This window comes from Rhagoletis zephyria, unplaced genomic scaffold (assembly GCF_001687245.7).
Source record: "Rhagoletis zephyria isolate East Lansing unplaced genomic scaffold, Rhagoletis_zephyria_1.1 Rzeph_scaffold_07440, whole genome shotgun sequence".
Classification (NCBI taxonomy): Eukaryota; Metazoa; Arthropoda; class Insecta; order Diptera; family Tephritidae; genus Rhagoletis; species Rhagoletis zephyria.
The window spans coordinates 8,959-31,163 of record NW_016164523.1 but is presented as its reverse complement, the minus strand read 5'-3'; the positions used below and the strand labels follow the sequence as shown (position 1 = coordinate 31,163).

At 35.5% G+C, this 22,205-nt stretch overlaps 1 protein-coding gene across 1 annotated transcript; it reads right to left on the bottom strand.

Moving 5' to 3' along the window:
- Positions 1-12,084: 12,084 nt before the first annotated feature.
- Positions 12,085-19,876, bottom strand: LOC108374187 (aspartate and glycine-rich protein-like). Its single transcript, XM_017630160.1, has 3 exons — positions 19,823-19,876; positions 19,547-19,763; positions 12,085-12,209 (listed from the first exon to the last, which is right to left on the bottom strand). The coding sequence occupies exons 1-3, from the start codon at positions 19,874-19,876 to the stop codon at positions 12,085-12,087; spliced, it is 396 nt and encodes a 131-aa protein (XP_017485649.1).
- Positions 19,877-22,205: the final 2,329 nt, after the last annotated feature.

The window sequence follows — 22,205 nt, the reverse complement described above, 5'->3', positions numbered from 1 at the left end:
GTGTGTTTTGCACGAATGTTGGTGTGGTTGTGTATGCTTGTGTTTTGGTTGCCGTGCGGCGGGGAAATGCTACCTTTGCCGCATAATTGCATACCTGTATGTAACATTTTTCTGCAAAAGTATTTGTAGTGAGATGTGATGCCGTTTGTGAGTGCAAGTGTGCAGCTGTGTGTTGCAAAAAAAAAAATCCAATCAGCCGGTTTGGTTCACTTAAAAGCTGCAGAACTCCAATGGCGCTCAATCATTTCCGTTGCTTGTTGTTCTCTGGCTCTCTTTAGACTCTGATTCGTTTTCAGTTTGGCCTCTCAGAAGTGTCTCACTAAATGTGGCTGCACAATGCCATCCTATGCCTGTTCTGCTTGTTGTTATGAATAATCGTATTCTCGCTGCTGTTTTGCGGATGCTGCCGCTGTCGCGCTGCCACAGTTGCTGTTCCTGCCAACGATGCTGCAGCACATTTGTGTCATTGACCTTTCAAATTGCATCTTGTCTGCCGCGTACACAGCCATCTGTAATCGCAAACAGTTTAGTATGTACGTTGTGAAATATATGTATGTACATACATAAAAGCTTGCTACATACATACATAGGTATGTATAGACATACTAACATACATAAATACACATGTACACAGAATCATATCCCTGCGGGAAATGTATTTATCTAACTGAAAGTTAACTTGAAGTTTATTAGGAAGGAACGAAAGGTCTGTATTATCTGCATCTTTTCTTTGAGGAAAGATGGCCGCGAAATAGTCAAGATATCAACCAACTTGTAACTAACTGCTTTTGGACATAAAATATCAATATTAATATTTTTTTTTTTACATTTTTGTTTATTTACTTTAATCTATTTTATTACATTACATATTTGTTTACATATTCCCATATGCGAACTCCGTCAAACATAACAATATAACAATATAAATGATAATGTAAAATTTCGATCTACCTTTTATTTGTCCTCAATTCGAAAAAGTGTTTGTGAAGTGCAGAAAGTATATTCAAAGTAAAATTTGTATGAGGCCATTTAAATTGGAACTTGTTTAAAGAAAACGATCCACCAATTACGTCTGCCTTACATTTGCATTGCTTTTCAACTAGTTGCAAGTTAGCTTTCTATAGCTAACTAAAAGTTATAATTTTTTTAGAAATCTCGCGAAAAAGCAAACTACAAGTTGGTTATTTTTTGTCAATGGATACTTTTTTCTGCGGGGATGACCGTAGTTATGCACATATATACATTTGTGTGTACAGTAGGTTGGTCCAAAAATGCATGTGAATATGCAAAGTCGGAATTTTTATGCTCTCACCCCCTAGAATTGTTCTATACCGAAAAACATACCCTTTTTTATTTTGAAATCAAAAAATTCTTAGAGGTGACTTTCAAGAATTCTATACCATTTCCACGAAAAAATGTATTTTGTCCGTATAAAAATATGTACCTGGAAAATTTTGAGCGCTTTGAACGACCTCTAAATATTTTCTGATTTCAAAATAAAAAAAATAAGGGCATACTTTTTCGATATAGAACAATGGTGGGGGGCGAGAGCATTCGACTTTATCGTTTTTGAACCACCCTAGTGTACAGAGTGTACCTCCGGCTGCCTTGGCACTTTGCATCCAGATGTGCTCAACTTTGTACATTGCTATTCGTATCGGCTTTGCCTTTACCTCCTTGTTACCCCTTCAAACACCTTATACTTACTTGAAACTCAGCTTCTGTTCTTGCGTGCCTTGGCAAAAATATTTTGCTGTTCCTGTTTCACAACCAAATGCAACTGGCACGTATGTATGTAGTATTGGCTCTGGCAAGGGCGTTCGATGTTCTTCGGCATTCAATACAAATGCGCGCACAATGAAGAGCTTAATAAGAAATAAGAAAGAAGTGAAAATAAGCAAACAAGTTCATAAATTCATACCCTGCCGGAAAAGCTACTATGCAGTTTTGAACTACAAATCTACCATTCAGCTTTTCAGCAACTACATAGTTCGTCATCCATCCGTTTTCAAAGCAAGCGACTGATATTTTTATCATAGTAAAATCCTATGAAATGTCGATTGCCCCACTGTGCATCAGCATATACCAGAAAAAATTGTAGTATTTATGTAACATAGATATTGACAGTTGACGAACTGTAGATCCATAGGTCGCTGGTTCATATCCGGCTCGAAGGACCATGAATAACTCAGTGAGAGGGGAGACCAGTATGTTTGCATGTATGTATTTATATACCTAAAAAAAAAAATATTTATTGGTTCAAAAAAGGCGGGTAAGCACTGTGGCCAATGGTAGCTATAGGTGAGTACCACCTCTGCATGATTGCAAAGCAAGCAGAGTCCGCCAAAAACTCCGGAACAGTGTCCGGAGGATGCATCAGACTAGGCCGAGCCTAATTTGAACTGCCATCAAATTATAATTTAAGGAAGTTTTATTACATGGCAGTTGAGAAGTGCATGTAAATACATTAATTTCATTAATTTAATGGAGGAAATTTTTGCACATGCAGCAGTACATAGCATGCATTTAGGCGCCTGGTGTAAGCAGTTGCGCCTAAAAAGACTTATTAAATTTTTTCTTCTTATAACTATTATTTTTCTTCCTTCTAACTATTTTTTTCTTCTTTATTTAATTTTTTTAATTGCTGGATTTTATTGTTCTAAAGAGAAAGATATTTTTGTTTAAATTTCACTGAGTTTTTAGAAACATATTTTTTTGTCCTTTTTTAATTCCTTATTTTTTGTACTTTATTTTAGTTTTTAGATTCTGTTTTGAAAAGAAAAAAAATTTTTTTTTAATTTCATTTAATTAAAATTTAATTTAAAAAAATTGTTTCTTCTGTTTATAATTCATTATTTTTCTTTCTAATTTAATTTTCATTAAATTTTAAATTATGCTATTGTTAAGAGAAAAATATTTTCTCTTTAATTAGAATACATTTTTGAGAAGTTATTTAATTTTTTAATCATATTTTCTGTTAATTGTTTGATTATGTTATTCTAAAATGAAAAACATCTATATTTTTTAACTTAATTAAATTTTCGGGAACTTCTATTATTGGCTTTTTTCTTTTATTATTTTCACTTTTTATTTGGGATTTGTTTGAATTTTTTGATTGCATTATTTTAAAAAGAACTTGTTTTTAGATTTTGTTGCTGTGAAATTAAAATTATTTTTTAACTTCATTTAATTTTTAGAAACTTATTTTATAATTCTTTCTTTTTATTAAATTTACTTTTATTTTAGTTTTAAGATTATGTTATTATTAAGAAGAAATGCATTTTTTATTTTATTTAAATTTTTGGCAACTTATTTTATTTATTTAATATCTTTATCCTTTTTCAATTAAGCTTTTTATTATTTTAAAGAGAAAGATGTACTTTTTCATAAACTAATTTTAACGAACTAATTATTATTATTTTTTTTTTTTTTTTTTTTTGATTTTAAAAATTTTATTGCTTTAGAATAATGTAATATTAAAAAATGCCTTTTTTAATAATCACTTTTTAGAAACTTTTTTAATTTTTATTTTGTCTTATTTTAATAACAGTTTCGCTCAATAGGTAGCTTTTATTAGAAAGAACAATATACATATTTTTTTAATGTGTTTAACTTAATTTTTAGAACACCGTTTGCTGCGAGACAAACAGAAAAACGCTAAGGCCTCCTCGAAGAAAATCTAAAAATCTTTTACGCTCCCTAAAAGAATACTTCTTATACCTACACATATGCTTGCGAATATGTACATATGTCCATATCCTGTAGTTGATGCGCCCACTCATAGCGCTGCCCTGTCTCTGGCAATACGCTAAGCGATAGCCTTCATCCTCTTCGCCATTTACTTTCAACTCCTCACTTAGAGATATAAAATTGTTTGTAATGTGTACATCCGCGCAACGGACTTGATCTGTTTCCTACCAAATCCGCCCATCTGCCCACTCGCACACAGCACGAGCGCTCCTTTCTTGCTCTCCTTATTCCTTTGCTTCCTTTTTTCGCTGTTTGTTTTCACAGTTTCGTCTTCGTCACAACACAATGCCTTTGTTAAGGCTTTTAATGCAATGTAATTTATGTGCTTTAATTTTAATTAACGCATATTATGTGCGTGCATAAGAAAAGGCTCATGTGTGTACATATACTCTCCCATNCATATTATGTGCGTGCATAAGAAAAGGCTCATGTGTGTACATATACTCTCACATATCTACACATGTATGTGCTTCTGATGCTTGACTTATTATGAAATTTTGTTATTTATTTGCATTATGCGCCTTCATTCATGGCTAGCGCGACTTGAGGTGTGGAGGGAACTGTAATTTGCAGTTTGGATAATTTATGGGGTTTTATGTTTGTAAACAAATTTATGTGATTCTGTTAGTTATTTAATTACCCCTACTCGATAAACGCTTTTGTGATTGAGGGATACCAATGTTGATTTAAGGTTCTTTTAAGATATCAGATCTTAAATATAGATTTGGACAAGTGTCTCGAAACAGCTGAATCTCTTCGCCTGCGATGGGTGGCTTTTACGGGGCGATACTTGGTATAGCTAGTGATTGTCTCTCGGTAAATGTTGCCTATGGAGACTTGTCTGTAAATCATTGTGCGCTGTAGGTCTTGATCTTATCGGTGAGTCCTTAGAGTCCTAAGATTGGCCACTTCCTCCAGCAAGTCTCTGTTCGGATGCTACTGCTTGCTTACGTTAAGCATTAATTCCTCACTTTTCAGATGGTTTTTAGGTGAGACCAGAACTCAATCAGTTCTTGTCCGCAGTGCGGTGTTTTTACAAGTCTGAAACTTCGTCTTCGTTCATTTTCATAGTCTTCGGTGATTAAAGTTCTAACGACATGAGTTTTGGGCATCTTCTTGGAACTCCGCATTTTATTGCGCGGCGCCAAAATGCAAGTGGTCAATGATAACCCTGAAAACATGTTCCGGTTATATATCTTTTAGCGGAAGTTATCGGATAGAAAGCCGTTTACTTCTAAAGATAGGTCATTAATTACATATCCGGACGCCAATATCGACCTGTCGCCAGCGTATGAGATACATAAGTATGAGATGGTATTCTAAGAGGTGGCTGAGGAAGTTTCGAAATGTAGCAGTTGTGGGGAGACCACCTTTCTAGTTCTTATGAGGTTAGGTGTTTAATCTGGAAAGAGTACTAACTACGATTTTTAGCTGATTTCCCGAGATTCATTCATGCGGCCACTCTCTAAGGCTTCTAGTTGCATACATGTCAGAAATAGTGAGAGTGATCGATCGATCGATTGAGTACCTTGGTTAGGTGTTCTACCGCTGCCGGATCTAACTGCTCTAGCAAGAGCACTCATTACCCATCAGGTCAACGCCTTCCTTCGGATTCAATAGGGACCTCACGATTGACAAAAGTGAAGTTACACAGTTCAAATGCTCTTCCCAATGAGTTGCGGTATGATAAGGTGAAATAACATCAGTGAGTTGAGTTGAATTGATTTGAGATGGCATGAGGTGAGTTGAGGTGAACTGAGAAGAGTTGATGTGAGGTTAGTTGAGGTGAATTAAGACGAGTTGGGGTGATTTGAATTGAGCTGTGGTCAATTGAGTTGAAATGCGTGAAACATAACATAATAACATAATATAACATAACATAACAAAACAAAACATAACATAACTCAACATAACATAACATCACATAGCACAACATAACATAACATAGCATAGCATAACATATCATAACATGAGTGAATGAATTAATAACATAACAACATAACAACATAACATACTATAACATAATGTAACACACCGTAACATAACATATCTCATCCGTCAGTTGTATCTCTTTCTTTGTCTATATTTTTATCCCTATCACTTTCTCTACCTCTATCATTGTAAAGTTTTACAAAGGAAGCATTTTAATGATTATTTCAGTAGAAGTAATTAAAAAAGAAATTATTGCCGCATGTAGATTAAAGTGGTCAAATTTTTGTATGGGGGAAAAAATTGTTTCCTATAAAAAGGGGAGCCCCCTTAGTTTTTTCCTTTTAGTATTTGTAATATTTATACCAACTTTCAGTTTACTACTGTAACCAATACAGGGTGCTGAATGACTATGAAATGCGCTGTTGGATCGCTATGAAACTGACAAAAATATTGGTGACTCTTAGAGAACGGTACTGTTGCCATGACAACTGAAGCTTGTGATATTTTTTTAGAAAATTTAAATTTGAAATGTTCTTATGTTACATAACTAAATATTTGATTAACATATGTACACAACACTTCTAGAGTAAAATATGAGCATAATGGGCGTTCTCTAAATTTACACTTAGGAACGTAAGGTTTGGTACCAGCACCTCTTTCGGCAAAGGAAAAATTTTTGACCGTGCCTCAAACCCTATCTTGGAAGTTTGTTTTTGAACCACTTTAATATACATATGCACATAAATACATAGCAAATATGCATAAGGAGCCCTAGCCCAAAAAGGTAGCGGGTTTTCCACCAGAAATTTACAATTTATTGTATGTATTCTAAGGCTTCTGCCGAAATATGTAAGAAAATTATTAAGATTTACGTGAGCAATTTGAAAATACCTCCAAAAATGCTTAAATATTTAATCAGTGGAGTCAAAATAATGAGATTTTTAATGCCATATCGATGCCTGAGTGGAACATCGACCTATCTCGGCAGCTAGCTCGAAAACGCCCTATCTCAGCCTACTCGAGAAATTTATTGAAGAGCGCCCTATTTCAGAATTTTATTGAAAAACATCCTACCTCAGAATTTGGTTGAAGAACAACGAAAATACATTGAAAATGTCCAGAGACACATATATCTTAATATTTTTCTGAAATACTATTTAGGCGGAAGTCTTAAAATATAATAATTTTTATAATTCCGATGGAAAAACAGTACCAAATTTTTTTGTATGGAGTGATGCATTCTAATCAGGGATGTTGGAACTTCAACTACTAGATCAAAACACTGTATAGGTTAAGCACACGTTCAATGTTTTAATAATTAACAAAATGTTTAAGTAATAAAAAATATGACTTAAGTTGATTATAGCTTTTTTAACATTCACATTAGCATTCGCGTTCGCGAATGTGAAAAATATGACATTCCATAGATATTTATATGCATATATCATATGTACATATACATATATATCAAGGATATACATACATAAGTTTTGCTCCTGCTTTATTTATATTTTTGTTATCTTTTTTCTTGTTCGTTAGTTTTTATATGTAGAAGCAATTTTAATTGGCATTGCCGCAAGATTCTGGCTAACCGATAACGAGCTACATATGTACTTACTTTCATACATATGTATTTACGTATCTACAATGCAAATAAATGAAAAAATTGAAAGCCGCAAAATAACTGCACTGCACAAAAGGTGAGCAAGTACAAATGCAATGTGTATATATGTATATCTATAAATCGATAAACATATGCATTCATGTATATATGTATGTATCTATATACATAAGTACTTATCTAAAATTACATTGGTAAAGTCGGAGTGCACCTTCTGAAATAATATTATTTTTTTTTTTGATCAAACAAATTTAAAATCAATAAAAATGCTATCAACTTGAAAAGTCATAAAACAAAGAAATACTACTTTCTGCAGAGAACAGGACGGCAGCATAAAATACGCTAAAATACACTAACAGAAACTACAAAAACTACGCGCTGATTGTCAGTTGTGCCATATGTACCCTGTGGGGAAAATCTCTAGTTCTGAACTGGGGCGCTTCTAGTACATTTAGACCCAGTACAGGTTCGCGATAAATCTCTTTTGCATGCAAGCAACTGGCGAATTTAACATGGCGATGTCCTAGGAAGTGTCAATTGCCCCCCGCTGCATCCCTTTTTCGATAGTTACGAACTAGTCCTAAATTCTATAGATCCGAACCAGTTCTAAAATCGACAGACGAAAGAAAAAAGTATCATGATTTTTCAACCTTTCAGTTCTGTCGTGTGCGATTTTACATTATTTTCAAAGACGCGTTTTTTTCAATTTGAAATTAAATTTGTTTGAATGATTTTAAGAAATGTACGTTTACATACCTTGCTGTAGCTGACTTTGCAGAGGTGCTCGCTGTTATTTCTTATATTTTAGACGGTCCCAAGATGTTGAAATGTTAACATAAATTTTAGTTTTGTATTACCAAGCTATGAAAAAGCATCTGCGAAGCACAGAATAGAAGCGTATTTGAACGAAAAAGCCGCCGAACACATGTCTATGTAAAGTAAATAAGCCCCCCGCTGCATCCCTTATTCGATAGTTCCGAAATAGTTCTAAATTCGAAAAATAGGATCTAGTTCGTTCTGCATCCCTTTTTCTATAGATCCGAACCAATTCTAAATTCGTCACTTTAGATATAGATTTGTAGTGAAAAAAACTGAAAAATTAGTTTCTTAAAAGTACAACTTTTCGCCGATTTTGGACTGGTGGGGATCTAGTTCCTATCGGACTAGTTCCTTTTTGGCGATAAAGACCTAGTACGGAACTAGAAATTTTATTCACTAGTCCGCGGTTTCCCTGCAGGGTATATATATGTAGTAACCCAGCTGGCAATGGCAGGACCTGAAACCCTTTGTAGAAGTACTTACTTCTAGCCCATCCATTGGTAGACCGAAGACCTTACGCTTCTCCCTATTATTTGTACGAGATGCCCCACTTGGCAAGGCCTTACATCTTGCTTTCTCTTAGAAGGGCTTTAATGTATGTATACTTCCATAAGAAATTATCTAGAACCCCCTCAAAGAATTGTTTTGATTTAAAGGGTAGAAATTTAATATCACTATCCACATATTAAAATATCGTTTAATATAAAACAAAAGAAAGAAGCACCGCAGGCGAATATTTGAAATAAAAAATTTCGCGATTTTTTATTCCAAATTTTCACTAAATACATATTAAAATATGGTGAAAAAAATAAATTAATAAGAGTTGTACTTAAACCTAGCTGAATATATAAAATTATATATCAAATTAATGGTGCTTTTGTGCGCTGAGAGGCCTTCTATGAGAAGCCCTTACGCCAATGTCAATTGGGAAAGAAATATGCCTGCAAAAAATTTAGAGGTGCAATTATTCTCTTCATAGGACATGCTCGAACAAAAGGGAATAGTTCTTTCCATATAAAGAGATCAAAAGTGGTACTAGTCGCATGCATCTTTCCGACTGATCACGGCGTACTCCCAGAATAGTAGCATTTTTTGCGGGGTAAGAACACACATACGTGCATACACACAAACTCCATTCGTGCATAGGCAAAAATTAGCGCACTTGCGAATATCCATGCATACATAGTCTTGTGTGTTTGAATTTATATTTCTGCCTTTTCTTTTTACAACCTACCATCAAATATTCAGCTGACATTTTTCCGCATGCAGACCATGACCCACACCAATGCCATCCGAACGACCGTCGCATGCGAATTCGGCACTCTATTCTACTTGTACTCATAAGTCGCCCCCCCCCCCACACCACAAGAAAACTAACCAAATGCTACGTATTAAAACTGAGCCAACACACAACAATACCGCACCAGCAGCCCATAACAAAGGCTGCAGCAATAGCTGAAGAAACAACAACAGCATTTAAGCCATTAAAACAACTGTAGATTTTTGGTTGGGGCTAGGGGGTATGTTTTTCGGAAGGAGAGAGGTTGAGGGGAGGTGAGTAAAGTTATGTAGGTACATGCATATGTACATGCGTATGTATATAGTAAGTATATAGAAATGCAGCAGTAAAATCAGCAACTTCAAATATAGCAAAAATGCTAAGAAAAAACACTTGACTCACTTACGCACGAAAAAAGGTACTTATGTATTTACTTACATACAAGTATACATTTATCTGTTCGCGTTAATTAAATTAGCTTAAGTGAATTTGGAAGGTTTGACTTTAAATTAAAAATAATAAAAAAAAAATTTATATTTTTAGAAGGTTAGTACTTTAAGCCTAAAAAATGCTCCTATTTTTTGGGAACCCAATGAAAAAAATGAAATGGCCTATCTCGATTTAAGCTACTTTAACTGACGGGCACAGACATATACTTAAATGCATATGTACGAATGTAAGTAGATATGTATGTGCATTAGGGTAGTCCAAAAGTGTGTGTGAAAAAGTGAAGTCGGAATTTTAGTGCTCTCACCCCCTAGGATTGTTCTATACCGAAAATATAAACCCCTATTTTTTACTTTGAAATCAAATCTTCTGAAGCAAACTAGAGTTTTCTGATCGAAAAATATTGATTTTCAAAAATTCTATGCGATTTTTGTGCTACGCTGTGAGCGACCTCTATGTAAATATATTCTGATTTCAAACTAAAAAAATAGAGGTGTATGTATTTTTTCACTATAAACAATCCTTCGGGGGTGAGATTATAAAAAATCCGACTTTACTTTTTGGATCGCCCTAATGCACATCCGTATCTGTAGGTGTGAATGTGGGGCAGGTAACGTCACTGCGCCAATGCTACTCTTTGAAATTTACTCGGCTCATCGCCGAATTTCAATTACAATTATCAAACCGCCATTAGGCAAACGTACATATGTATGTTTGTATTCAAGTGCACTCCTTGCCAAAAGGTGTGCAAAATGAGTAAAAGGGTTAAAGATTCCTTGGAGTTATATTTTGGCATTACTCTCTTCCGGGTAACTTTAGTGCGTATCATGTTTATAAGCTCAAACATTTGGACAAGTTTTGCCTATTAATTTTTTTATTATTCCATTTTAATTATTATTTTTTTTTTATAAAATGTTGTGTCTTTAAAACTTTGTGCAATATTAAGACAAATCAAAAACTTTCGTATAAATTTGATTTTTTAGAAAGACTTTGAGTAAGCAGTTTTTTAGGCCATTCAATTCAAGAGGTAGCTAGGATTTTCCGTTGATTTTTGGATTTTTTATTTGTTGAAGGTGTCGCTCATTTTGAAATTGCCCACATCAAGGATAGGTCCTAGCTACTTCCAACTTGCACTTTTTTACACTAAAATTTAGTGGGCTACAAAAGAGCATGCTCAAAATCCTTCTGAGAAATGCAGGTTTTTTTTTAAATAAACTGAATATAATTGTTAAATGGCCAAAAAATAACAAAAAACAAATAACTTAAGGACGAGCACACCTAAAAGTTAAGCATTCTAAAAATAGAATTATTAGCACAAACCAACAAAACCAACAACCACATGATCAAGTGAATTGCAGCGGAATAGCTGCGCTTGATTGTGTTGGCATAACAAAAATGAAAATAGTGGAAATAAGCAAACGATAATTTACAAGGCGTCTTAGCACGGTGCATAGGCAACTGGCTGAGTCAGTGGGATCGTCGGTTCGAATCCTACTGAAAGAAGTCTGATGAGGAAATGTGGTGATTTCCGAAATAGCTATCACTTCTACCATTTTTTCAAATTGTTGTTGTTTTCCACAATAAATTTTTCATTTAAAAAAATGGCCTCGAGCTCATTATAAAATTGTTGAATATAATTGTTAAATGGCCAAAAAATAACAAAAAACAAATAAACTATATTCTCTAAAAAAAATTAAATACATAGTCAAAACTTGTCAATATGTGGTTGGCATATAAATGTGATACGCACAATATAAGCGACCAATCAATAATGGTTTTACCTTTAACAGGGTAAAATTAGTGTCTTCATAAGACATGGCATAACAAAAGGTTATGGTTCCTGCCATACATAGTGCTCTAGTAGTAGAATTTCCTGTCTTCGCTTTCGTCTTTATGTTCCTATTCATATTCGTATTAGAATCCGTATTTATATTTGAATTTATTTTAACATCAGTATGCGTCTTAATTTTCATCTTCCTACTGGTCTTCGAATTTGTTTTTGTATCGTATTCGACTTCTTTAAATTCATCTTCGCGTTCGAATTCGCCTTCGACTTCGTTTTTCTTCTTATCGACCTTTGGTATTCGTCTTCGTTTGCGCCTTCATTTTTATTCGTCTTCGTATTTGTATACGACCTCGTTCTCGCCTTCGTTTTTGTTCGTCTACGTCTGCGTATTTGTCTTCGTATTCGTCTTGGTCTGAGTATTCGTATCTGTTTGCGTATTTGTCTTCACTTTTATTCGTCGTAGTCCTCCTCGTTTTCGTTTTCGCATTCGTCTTCCTGTTCATCTTTGTAATATTCTTCGAATTCGTCTTCATAATCGTATTCATATTTGTCTTCGTCTTCGCGCTCTTCGTATTCTTCTTTGTATTCGCCGTCATATTACTCTTCATTTTTTATTCGTCTTCGTTTACGTCTTCTTGTATATTCGTCTACGAATCCGTCTTCGTCTTGGCCTTTGCCTTCTGATAGGTCTCCGTATTCGTTTCGGTCATCTGCGTATTGTTATTAGTCATCGTACTTGTCTTCATATTTGGCTTCGCATTCGTACTATCTTTGCCTTTTGAGCGGATGCTAGAGAAGGAAGTAAGTAAATCGCTCAAGAACAGTCTTTTACAAGAGCATCATTGACAATATCGACATCATTGCTCTCAAAAACGCCACCTTTTCCATGTTGATCCTGAGGTGAGGCTAATCTGGTTTGTGTAGAGGGAGTTGCCCCAAACAAAGGTCACACCCATTGTCTATGTACTGTAGGTACCGAGAGAGAGCCTAGAATGAAGATTCGCTGGCGGCAGATGTCAGATGCAGGAAGCTCTAACAGACGAGTTAAAATATGCAACTGTTGATACTTAGACCGCAGTTTTGCAAAAGCTGGGCAGTTTACCGCAAAGTGCTGAGATTACTGTCCGTCAACGTCCTCTAAGCAGCTGAGCTAGTGAGTATCCGGTGGTCTCACCGCCGAAATACGCATCGAACAGGAACAGTGTTCGGTCAATACACTCACCATTCCCAGAAAAGCTCTTCATCCTCTCCCGCTGACTTTCAGTTTTGAAAGACAAAGCAATTGAAAACATCCTGGTTTGCATACAGCATTATTTGAGCTCACACCACGCACATCTGCCTAAAAATAGTCACGGGTATTAAAATAAACCTCCACTCTATCTTTTCTCGGCGGGAGCCTCTCGACGGTACCTTTCTTAGCCAACTCATCATCAACGCAGTTTTTTGCAATATGTATGTATGTACATATATAACTTAGTCTGGGTACTAAGTCTGACTGGGAAATAATTAGAAGCAACGGAAAGACAGGTCAAGTATCAAATTACTAGTTTTGAGCGTTCCACAAACTCTACCGACTCTGCCGCCAAGCCTCTACCCATTCATGTAGAGGTTCACGGATGCCACATTTCATCGAACGTCTCTCGTGTACTTAATCCGCCAGGAGATGTGAGTGAAGAAAGAGCTCATTGTTTGCAGTTTAGACAAAGTACTTCTATTTCTAAGCTGAAAAATTCTGCGCTGACGTCTCTGGGTCTCAAGTCAACGATGTCAATATCATCCCATCAATGGATTTTGCGCTGGACGTGGGAACCGTCACATATAAAATTCAATTCCTGATAAAACTCAAGTTGTGCACTGGAAGGTTTGGATTTAAAAATTTGGGGATTTCATCAATTATCCAAACCCCTGAACGGAGAACTCGGCAGGAAGCCAGACAAGTACACGTGAGCGAAGGGTGGATCCTTCTTCTTCATGGCCTCCACGGCATGGCTCCCACCCAAGGGTACCTTAGCCATGTGTAACCGAGCTGACCGTTCATAAGCACAGGCAATCCGCTTTCATACCTTGGAGGTAGACCAGAGTACGCCTTACTCTCCTTTAAGAAAACATATGCTATGGCCGACACCACGCGTTTCCACTCCGTCCTATCTGGAGATGGCGCTGTCCTCTCTACACTGGTGCATTACATCTAAGTAATAGAGTTGGCTTTTTTTGGCAATTTCGCTGAATATGTTTGGCGCTGCTCCAGTCCTCGGCCTTGACTCGAGTGAGATCTCCCACCCAAGCTTTCCGTTTGTTGCTTATGAGCCGACAGAGGCACGCGCGATCGGCTCGCGCCGTCGGAATTTTTGTCGCCTTGGCATTCTCGATCACTCGCTTGGTCCAGTCGAGTGCGCGAAAGGGCTTCTCGGGTCAGCATTTTGGCTTCTGTAACACTCAAAGATTTTGCTCCACATGCGTATGTTCGAATGGACATTTTTCTCTCGATTGAGTGACCCTTGCTGGTGGATAAGGCGGCAGTCATCGCAGTTGTACCTACAACACCAATTTAAAGACGACGGCTTTCTGAACGCGGTCTGCGTTCTGTTAGCGTTTTGGCATGACGATAACAGTTGCAACATTAGTCTGCCAGCCATTTCTGCTGAATATCACTTCCACTACCGCCGTTCAGTTTATTGAAAACTATAAATGCCGCAGACCACTAGAAGTCATTTTCGCTGCTAAAGCGGCTAATTCCTGTAGAACAGAGATACTCGCGATACAGACAAGCAACCAAAACAAAAACAAAAACAAAACCCAAGAATCATACAGCCTAAATACTCGTGCATACATATGAACAATGAAAAGCAACAATTCAGTCAAACATAATCAAACAATCATCACTCAAAAGAGCAATTCACCAAATACGCAGCCAACGAATCAACCGACCAAACAACTTGCCGACGCTGACACCGACACCAAGGAGCGAGCCAAAGGAAATCGTCCTATCCCACGAAATCACAGGTTTAAAACGAAGCTAAGAAGCAGCATGAAAATATGTATGTACGATGAGAACGAAGTGACGAATGGCAAGGCAAAACATAACGACCAAAGGTTAATCAACTCTGCAAAGCAAAATCGAAATGAACGAGGCAGCACACAAACCAAGCCAAGTGGCAAATAAGCAAGCAAACGATTGAAGGAATAAATAATAAATGGATGAACGAATGAAAGCGCAACAAACAATCAAAGCAAGAGCAGCAGCAGAACCAAACAGCAACAGCAACATAACCACAATAACAGCTGAATGAGTGCACCAGCGGAGTTCTGTGCAGGTAATACTTATGTTTTTACATATGTTCAGGTGGGTCTGTGTTCGGTCAGTGCTGGCTGTGCAGCGAGCGAGCGAGCAACACTGACTCCCAACAAGGAGTTCATGGAGATGCCTTGCCCCATGGCAATGGCATTGAGTTGAGATGAAGCAACACCAGCAGCAAAAGCAGTAGCAGTAGAGCAGTTGCAGCAGCAACAACAACAACAACAAAGACTTTGGTTGGTAGTACTCGTATTTATGCTCTGATACACGTATTTTTCGCTATTTCAAATATGCATGCGAACTCATTTGAGAGTATGTATGCGAGCGAATATTGTGGAGCAGCTACTACACTGTGAGTAAAAAATTGCACACACTTTCTGCAATGATATTATTATTTTTATTATTATTTTTTGTTTCTCCTGCTTTTTTGTTAGCACACTGTTATAGTTACCCCTTCGAGAGTGTCCAAGTATCAGTTAACGTTCTCTCTCTCTCTCTCTCTCTCTTAATACATATGTACTTCACCTGTTCGGTGTTCAGTCGCTCCACAATCTTGGCGAACACAAGCATGCATTAAATGGCTCACTCAATGGAGATTCCGTTGCTGTATTGTTACTGCTTTCGTTAACAGTACGTACATAGTTGGTACATACGTATGGAAATAGTTGGTAGTTGCGGATATACGCATACAAACAAGCAACACTTCCTACATATACTCGTAGTTATCTATTACACCCCTGCGAGAAAATTTATCTACTGAGTAGCCAATTTTTACAAGGAAATATTTAGGGCAATCTGGCGTTCAACTAACCACAGTCTTTCGAAAGCCCTAAGTTTTTCGTAAGATATCTAATTGTCAATTTTTGACAACTGTTTATAACGTTATTTTTTGTATTTCAAAAGACTAATTGCAAGATCCGCTAACGAGGAACTTTTAGTAGTTTTCTGTTTGTATTTTAGCAAAAAGTTTCAAAAAATGTATTAAATAAAAAAAATACATATAAAAAACTAAATAAAATATAAAAAATAAAAATTAAAAGAATATTAAATTAAAAAAAGCAAAACAAGTTAGAAAAAAATTAGTACAAATAGTCTCTAAAAATCAAGTGGTTAATACATAAAAAATATGGTTCTCTTTAAATTAATAAAATTCAAAGAATATTAAATTAAAAAAGAAAAAAATGAATCGAAAAAAATTAGTGAAAATCTATTGTGGAAAAGCAACAATAATTAAAAAAAATAAAATAATTAAGAAGCGCATTAAAAAATATATTTTTCTTTAAAGAGTATCTAATATAATCTAAAAAGTAAAATAAAGAAAAATTTAACAACGATTAACAACAGATTTAACTAAAAAAAAAATTAACTTAACATTAAATGAAATTAAAAACAAGTAAAAAAGTCTAAGTTCGGACGGAGCCGAACATTAAATATCCGGCGCAAATATTAAATATATGATTTTCATCTTTCCGAAGGGTGTATCGATTTTGAATAAATTAGCGTCCTTAAATTTCGAAATATTGAATTTTCAAGTATTTCTGAAATTTACCGTTATATGAAAAGCGGCTTCAATTTTAGTCCGATTTCAACAATTTTCAACGTTTTGCTATTATGTGGCAAGCACAATAACCATACCGAGTTTGGTACAAATTTGTAGAAAGGTTACCAAGATATAAACATGTAACCATGAGTGGGCATGGCTACGCCCANCCAAGATATACACATGTAACCATAAGTGGGCGTGGCTACGCCCATTTTCAAAAAAATGTTAATATTCTTATTTTTCGTCTAAAAGTTATTGCAAATATCAATTTTGAGTGAATAATCTTCAGTAGTTACTAAAATATCGCAGTTTTCGTATTTCTGAAAATTACCGTTATATGGGAGGTAGGCGTGGTTATTGTCCGATTTTGCCCATTTTCAATACCATCCGTCCTACGCCTGAAAGAAAAGCAAGTGCACAAGTGCGCTCGGGTATAAAAATTGTTTCTTGGAAAAAATAAAATAAAATCTAAAAACTAAAAGCAAATAAATTAAGAAATAATTGAATTAAATATATATATATATATATATATATATATATATATTTCTAAAAATTAAATTACATTAAAAATATACATTATTCTGTTTGAAACATAAAAATCTAAAAACTAAATTAGAAAAAAGAAATATCATAAAAAAAAATTAACTAAGTTCCTAAAAGTTAAACAAATTAAAAAAATAACTTATTTTTTTTATTTAATACAACCTAAAAATTAAAATAAAATTAAAAAGCGAAAAAAAATTTAATTTAAAAAATAAAATAATTTCTAAATATTACGTTAAATTAAATCAAATCTTTTTATTTAAAAAAAATAAATTCAAAGGGAATTTTATTAAAGAAAGGAACAAATATACGAAATTAAAAAAAAAAATATTCTTTTTGAAACAATGAAATCAAATAATAAATTTAAAAAAAAATTACTACCGTACTCCCAGGGGCCGAAGAGATAAAATAAAATTAAAAAGCGAAAAAAAATTAATTTTAAAAACAAAATAATTTCTTATAATTACATTAAATTAAAAAATCTTTTTATTAAAAAGAAAATAAATGTAAATATAAAAAGTTCAATTAAAAAATAATTGAATTAAAGAAAGGAAGAATATATATGAAGTTAAAAACAAATTATTCTTTTTGGAACAATGAAATCAAAAAATGTATTAAAAAAAGGAAAATTACTAAACCGTACTCACAGGGGCCGAAGAAGAACTTTGAAATTTTAAAAATATAAATAATTCAAACAATTATTAAAAAATGTGCAATGAAGAAAAACAGTATGACTATCAAATTAAAGAGAAAATTCTGCATAATTAACGCCGACTAAATTTTTTGGTGTATAAGGACCATTAGGTACTGAAAATGTCCTTTTAACATTTTATCATTGAATATCTTTGAAATTATACAATAATCATGTTCGAAAAAATTAGATGTTAAGGACTAATATGCACTCGACCGCATCCTCGAATTCCGTCCTTTCTTCGCTTAAAAAAACAAATCTNGAAGTCGGTTAAAAATAAGCCAATCACTAATAGGCGCTGCCATCATTCATAACTGAGACTGGCGCTGACCCCTAGTTTGACAATTGACATTTCATTATATTAAAAATAATAGGTGTTAGTATGGAGAAGAAGATAAAAGGCAAACTGTTGTAACTAAATACTGTCACAACTACAGAGCTATGTATGTATGTATGTAGTAGTTTTCATTGCACGCATGTTACGTATACGCACTGGTGTGCTAAACGAGTGCATTGTTCATTGGGGTAGTACCTAACTACCTACTTAGTATACTTACAGTTAACTGTTGCATATACATATACATACATATGTACGTGCCTTTAGTACATATTTGCGTTTGTAAATAGACATGATTAAGTATTACAAACCCATTCTCCATCTGGTTATGTACATATGTACATATGTATTTATGTGCTCGTAGGCGTACTTGCACCCTAATTCCTTACAGCTGTAGTAAGGCTTGCCCACACATGTTTATGTACAATGAATTGTACACAAATACGTACGTATATACTTACGTCTTGACACTGTAATGGATTTCGTATTCGTTTTTTTTTTAGTTTTATATTCATTACTACGATTACTTTATTTGATTAATGCACCAAATGTAAATCGTTTGTAATTGATTTCAATAAATTTTTGTGAGTGTTGTATATTGTCGGTTCTCACTTGAGAGAAAGGATACTGACAAATTTTATGCTCACAGAATTATGGAGAACTTCAAGAGCAACTCACTTATGAATTTCGATAGATATGAAAAAATTTAAAGCAATGATAGACCAAAAATACATTCAAAAAAACTGGTAATCAATGAGTTCGGCGAGTGAGTGATTTGTCAGATTTCAGTGCCGTCATGGGTAAAGCTTTTACGATATGGCGGTGGCGCCCACGCAACTTTGGAAGGAGGCACACTTACATAAGTATTAAGGCCGCCATGAAAGAGGTACTATATTGTCAAAAATAAGCTTGTTATATTCTCGCCTTCCCTAGAAATTAAACCAATCCGTCGTTCTAATATAGGCAACAAAAGCATTTCTCTCGATTTCTTCCACATCGTAGCAGCTACATATGACAGAAGTGAGAGGGATACGGTGTCAGCCCTTAAGGAGCCTTGGGTCACAGCATGAAAGAAGCGGTTCGCTATATAAGCGTATACTAAAAAACTCACCATGAAAGGCGAAAACTATGATTTAAGGGTATGCACCTAGAATAGCCGAACCCTCGATGGAAAAGTTGTCACAGCCCGTCTTGGGGCGTCCACAACAGGTGCTACGAGAGGAGCGAAAGTTCGGTGTTGGATTTTCTGTGAGAGAAGAACTTCGGCACCGTGCACGGACGTCTCAGCATAATCCGCCAGAAAGCGAGCTTCATCCACATATCACTAATTTTCGCCCATTTATCGACGGAAGAGAAGGAGGGACGAGAACCAAACAAGCAGATTTCTACTGCCTGAATAGCACAGCCTTATTTTGCCTCCTTCTCTTCCTCTTCAGGGCTAATAGACTGTGAAGAATAATGTATTAGTACTACCTCCCGTTCTCGTCCAGTATGCGCTATTACCATTACCGTTACTATTATCGTTACCATTACAACTACCATTCCCGTTACCATTGTCATTACCATAATCATTGCTAGTAACGTTACTATTACCATTACCACTACCTTTAATATAGTCATTACCATTATAATTACCATTACAATGACCCTTACTACTTCCATTAGCTTTGCCATTACCATTATCATTACCATTATCATTGCCATCACCATTTTCACAGCGCTTACCGTTGCCATTACCATTACCAATACCATTACCATTACCAATACCATTACCATTACCAATACCAATACCAATACCACCACCANCATTACCATTACCAATACCATTACCATTACCAATACCAATACCAATACCAATACCAATACCACCACCTTTACCAGAGCTATCATTACAATTGCCATTACCATTGCTAGAGGAAAATCAGCGTAGTGCAGTTTCAGAGGCTTACGGCTTGATTTTCCATTCGCTTGTGGCTTCTTCTACTGAATAATCGAAAAAATTATTCCGGCTTTTTACTAAAACTAGCAACTCTATACATAGGTATGTACGTAAGCGATAGTTTTTGCCCACACAAAAAAGCCTAATGAAATATTGCCGATATGTTTAAAGCCATATATCCGGTTTTTATCTTTGCCGAATCAAAGAAGAGCGGCATCACGAAGAGAAGCATTTTTTCAAAAAGAGAAAAATCCAATTGAGTGCACCCCAGAGGGATTGCAATTTCTTGTGCAACTGAGTACCGCTGCAAAGGCTTAAGAAGAGCAAAACAGCAGCGGTCGAGGCTTTGCCAATGCCGAGAACGAACGCGACAGCTAAAATGTATTTAGCTAAAATCAGCATAAAAAATATCAATCAAATATGACAAAGTACAAATTCACTTGCATGTACATACATATACATATGAACATATGTATGTAAGCAACAATAACAAACAAAATGAACAATGGCAGAAAATGTGCACTCCAAATATAGCAACAATGTTGCCGGCAGCAACGAGAACATCCAACAACATGTGCAACAACAACAATAGCGATGCGTCGCAAACGACATCACAAATGTGAGAACAACAGGGAAAAAGGAAGTAAGTAACTGAGTGTATGAAAGCGCATAGCGGACAGACGAATAAAAGCTGCAGCGAACGGCAGCAGTGACGTTGGCAGTGGCTATGGCAGTGTCAGCAGCAGTGAGCGAAACAGCGCCACAAAGGAAGGAAATAAGCAACGAAACAAAATGTGTAGTATTTGTGTAAAGTACTATACGCCGGTTAGTATGCGGCATCTACATATGTACATACATACATATGTACTTGTGTTTGTATGCTTATGTTTGCAGAAAAGCGAATTTATTGAGGCAGGTCCTGGCCATAGCGAAAAATAGGTACAGCCAACGAACCCAAAGCAGCCAAACAACAGCAAATCATGGCAGCAAGCAGCAGGCGCGCCAGAAAAATAAGCAAAAAAGTGGAGAGATGCAGGCAGGCAGGCAGGCAATCAGCCAGACATGGCAGCAACATGCTGAACATAACTACGTACTTACATATTTATATTTTTATATACTACATAAATAAACATGTTTGTGCTTGTGCACATAGTCGTATTTAAATACAATAAATAGATTGCCGGCCGGCCGGCCAGCCAGCCGGCTATAAAACCCATACATATCGATACTTATATACATACATTCTTGCTCTTTGTCTAACCGTCCCTTGCTACCCTCGCCATCGCTTAGCACACATCCATACATAGTATATGTATCTATGTATATTAGGGTGGTCCTTAAATGTAGGAAAGAAATTTTTACATCAGATTCCCTAAGCCTCAACCCCTATGTCGATGCTACTATAGTCGAAGATATCATATAGAAATTTTGTTTCCGATTGGAGACGGTTAAGGCGTGTCGCACAGCGGTCAAAGTTCAGATAACCCAGTGAAGACGTCTTAACCGACTCCAATCGGCACCAATATTTATATGTGACATCCGCGACTATGGTAGTATCGTTTTTTTGTGTAAATTGAAGATGAAAATAAAATTAATTTTAAATTTTTGAATCTCTATAGAAGGAGCTGTATTTTGCCCGCTGTGCGTAGCGACTTAATCGTTTCCAATCGGGACCAAACTTTATATGTGATATCTGTGACCGTGGTATTACCGATTGAGGGGAGGAGACTGAAAAAAGTCGTTAATTTTTATTTTTTTTAAGGACCACCCTAATGCTCATATATACATTAGACCGCACCAGTAAAAAATTAGACATACACCTTCGAGTCTAAAGTAAGTTCCAGGGTAAATTTTATTTTTTTTTAACCGAACGGCGTCACATCTGCGATATTTCAAGCCGGATCTTAAAGTTTGACACATTGATGCTTTTGTCTAGTTTTAGTAATAACTTACCTCTCCATCAGATCTCAGTTTTCATTACCCTAGCGTACCAGCTTAATGTTATTAAATAAAACCTCATCAAAAATTATTGAACTTTTCTAAGAAGGTATTTCGGTTATTACTCTAGAACAAATATTTTAAATGCGCTTTTATTGCCGAAAGTAGGTGCTACTGAAAATTTTAAGGAGCTGAACAAATTTTATTTATTTTTCAAATGGCCGTGAAGAAATAACTTAGACTCGAAGGTAGGAATTTTCGATGTAATATCGATTATTCCGAATA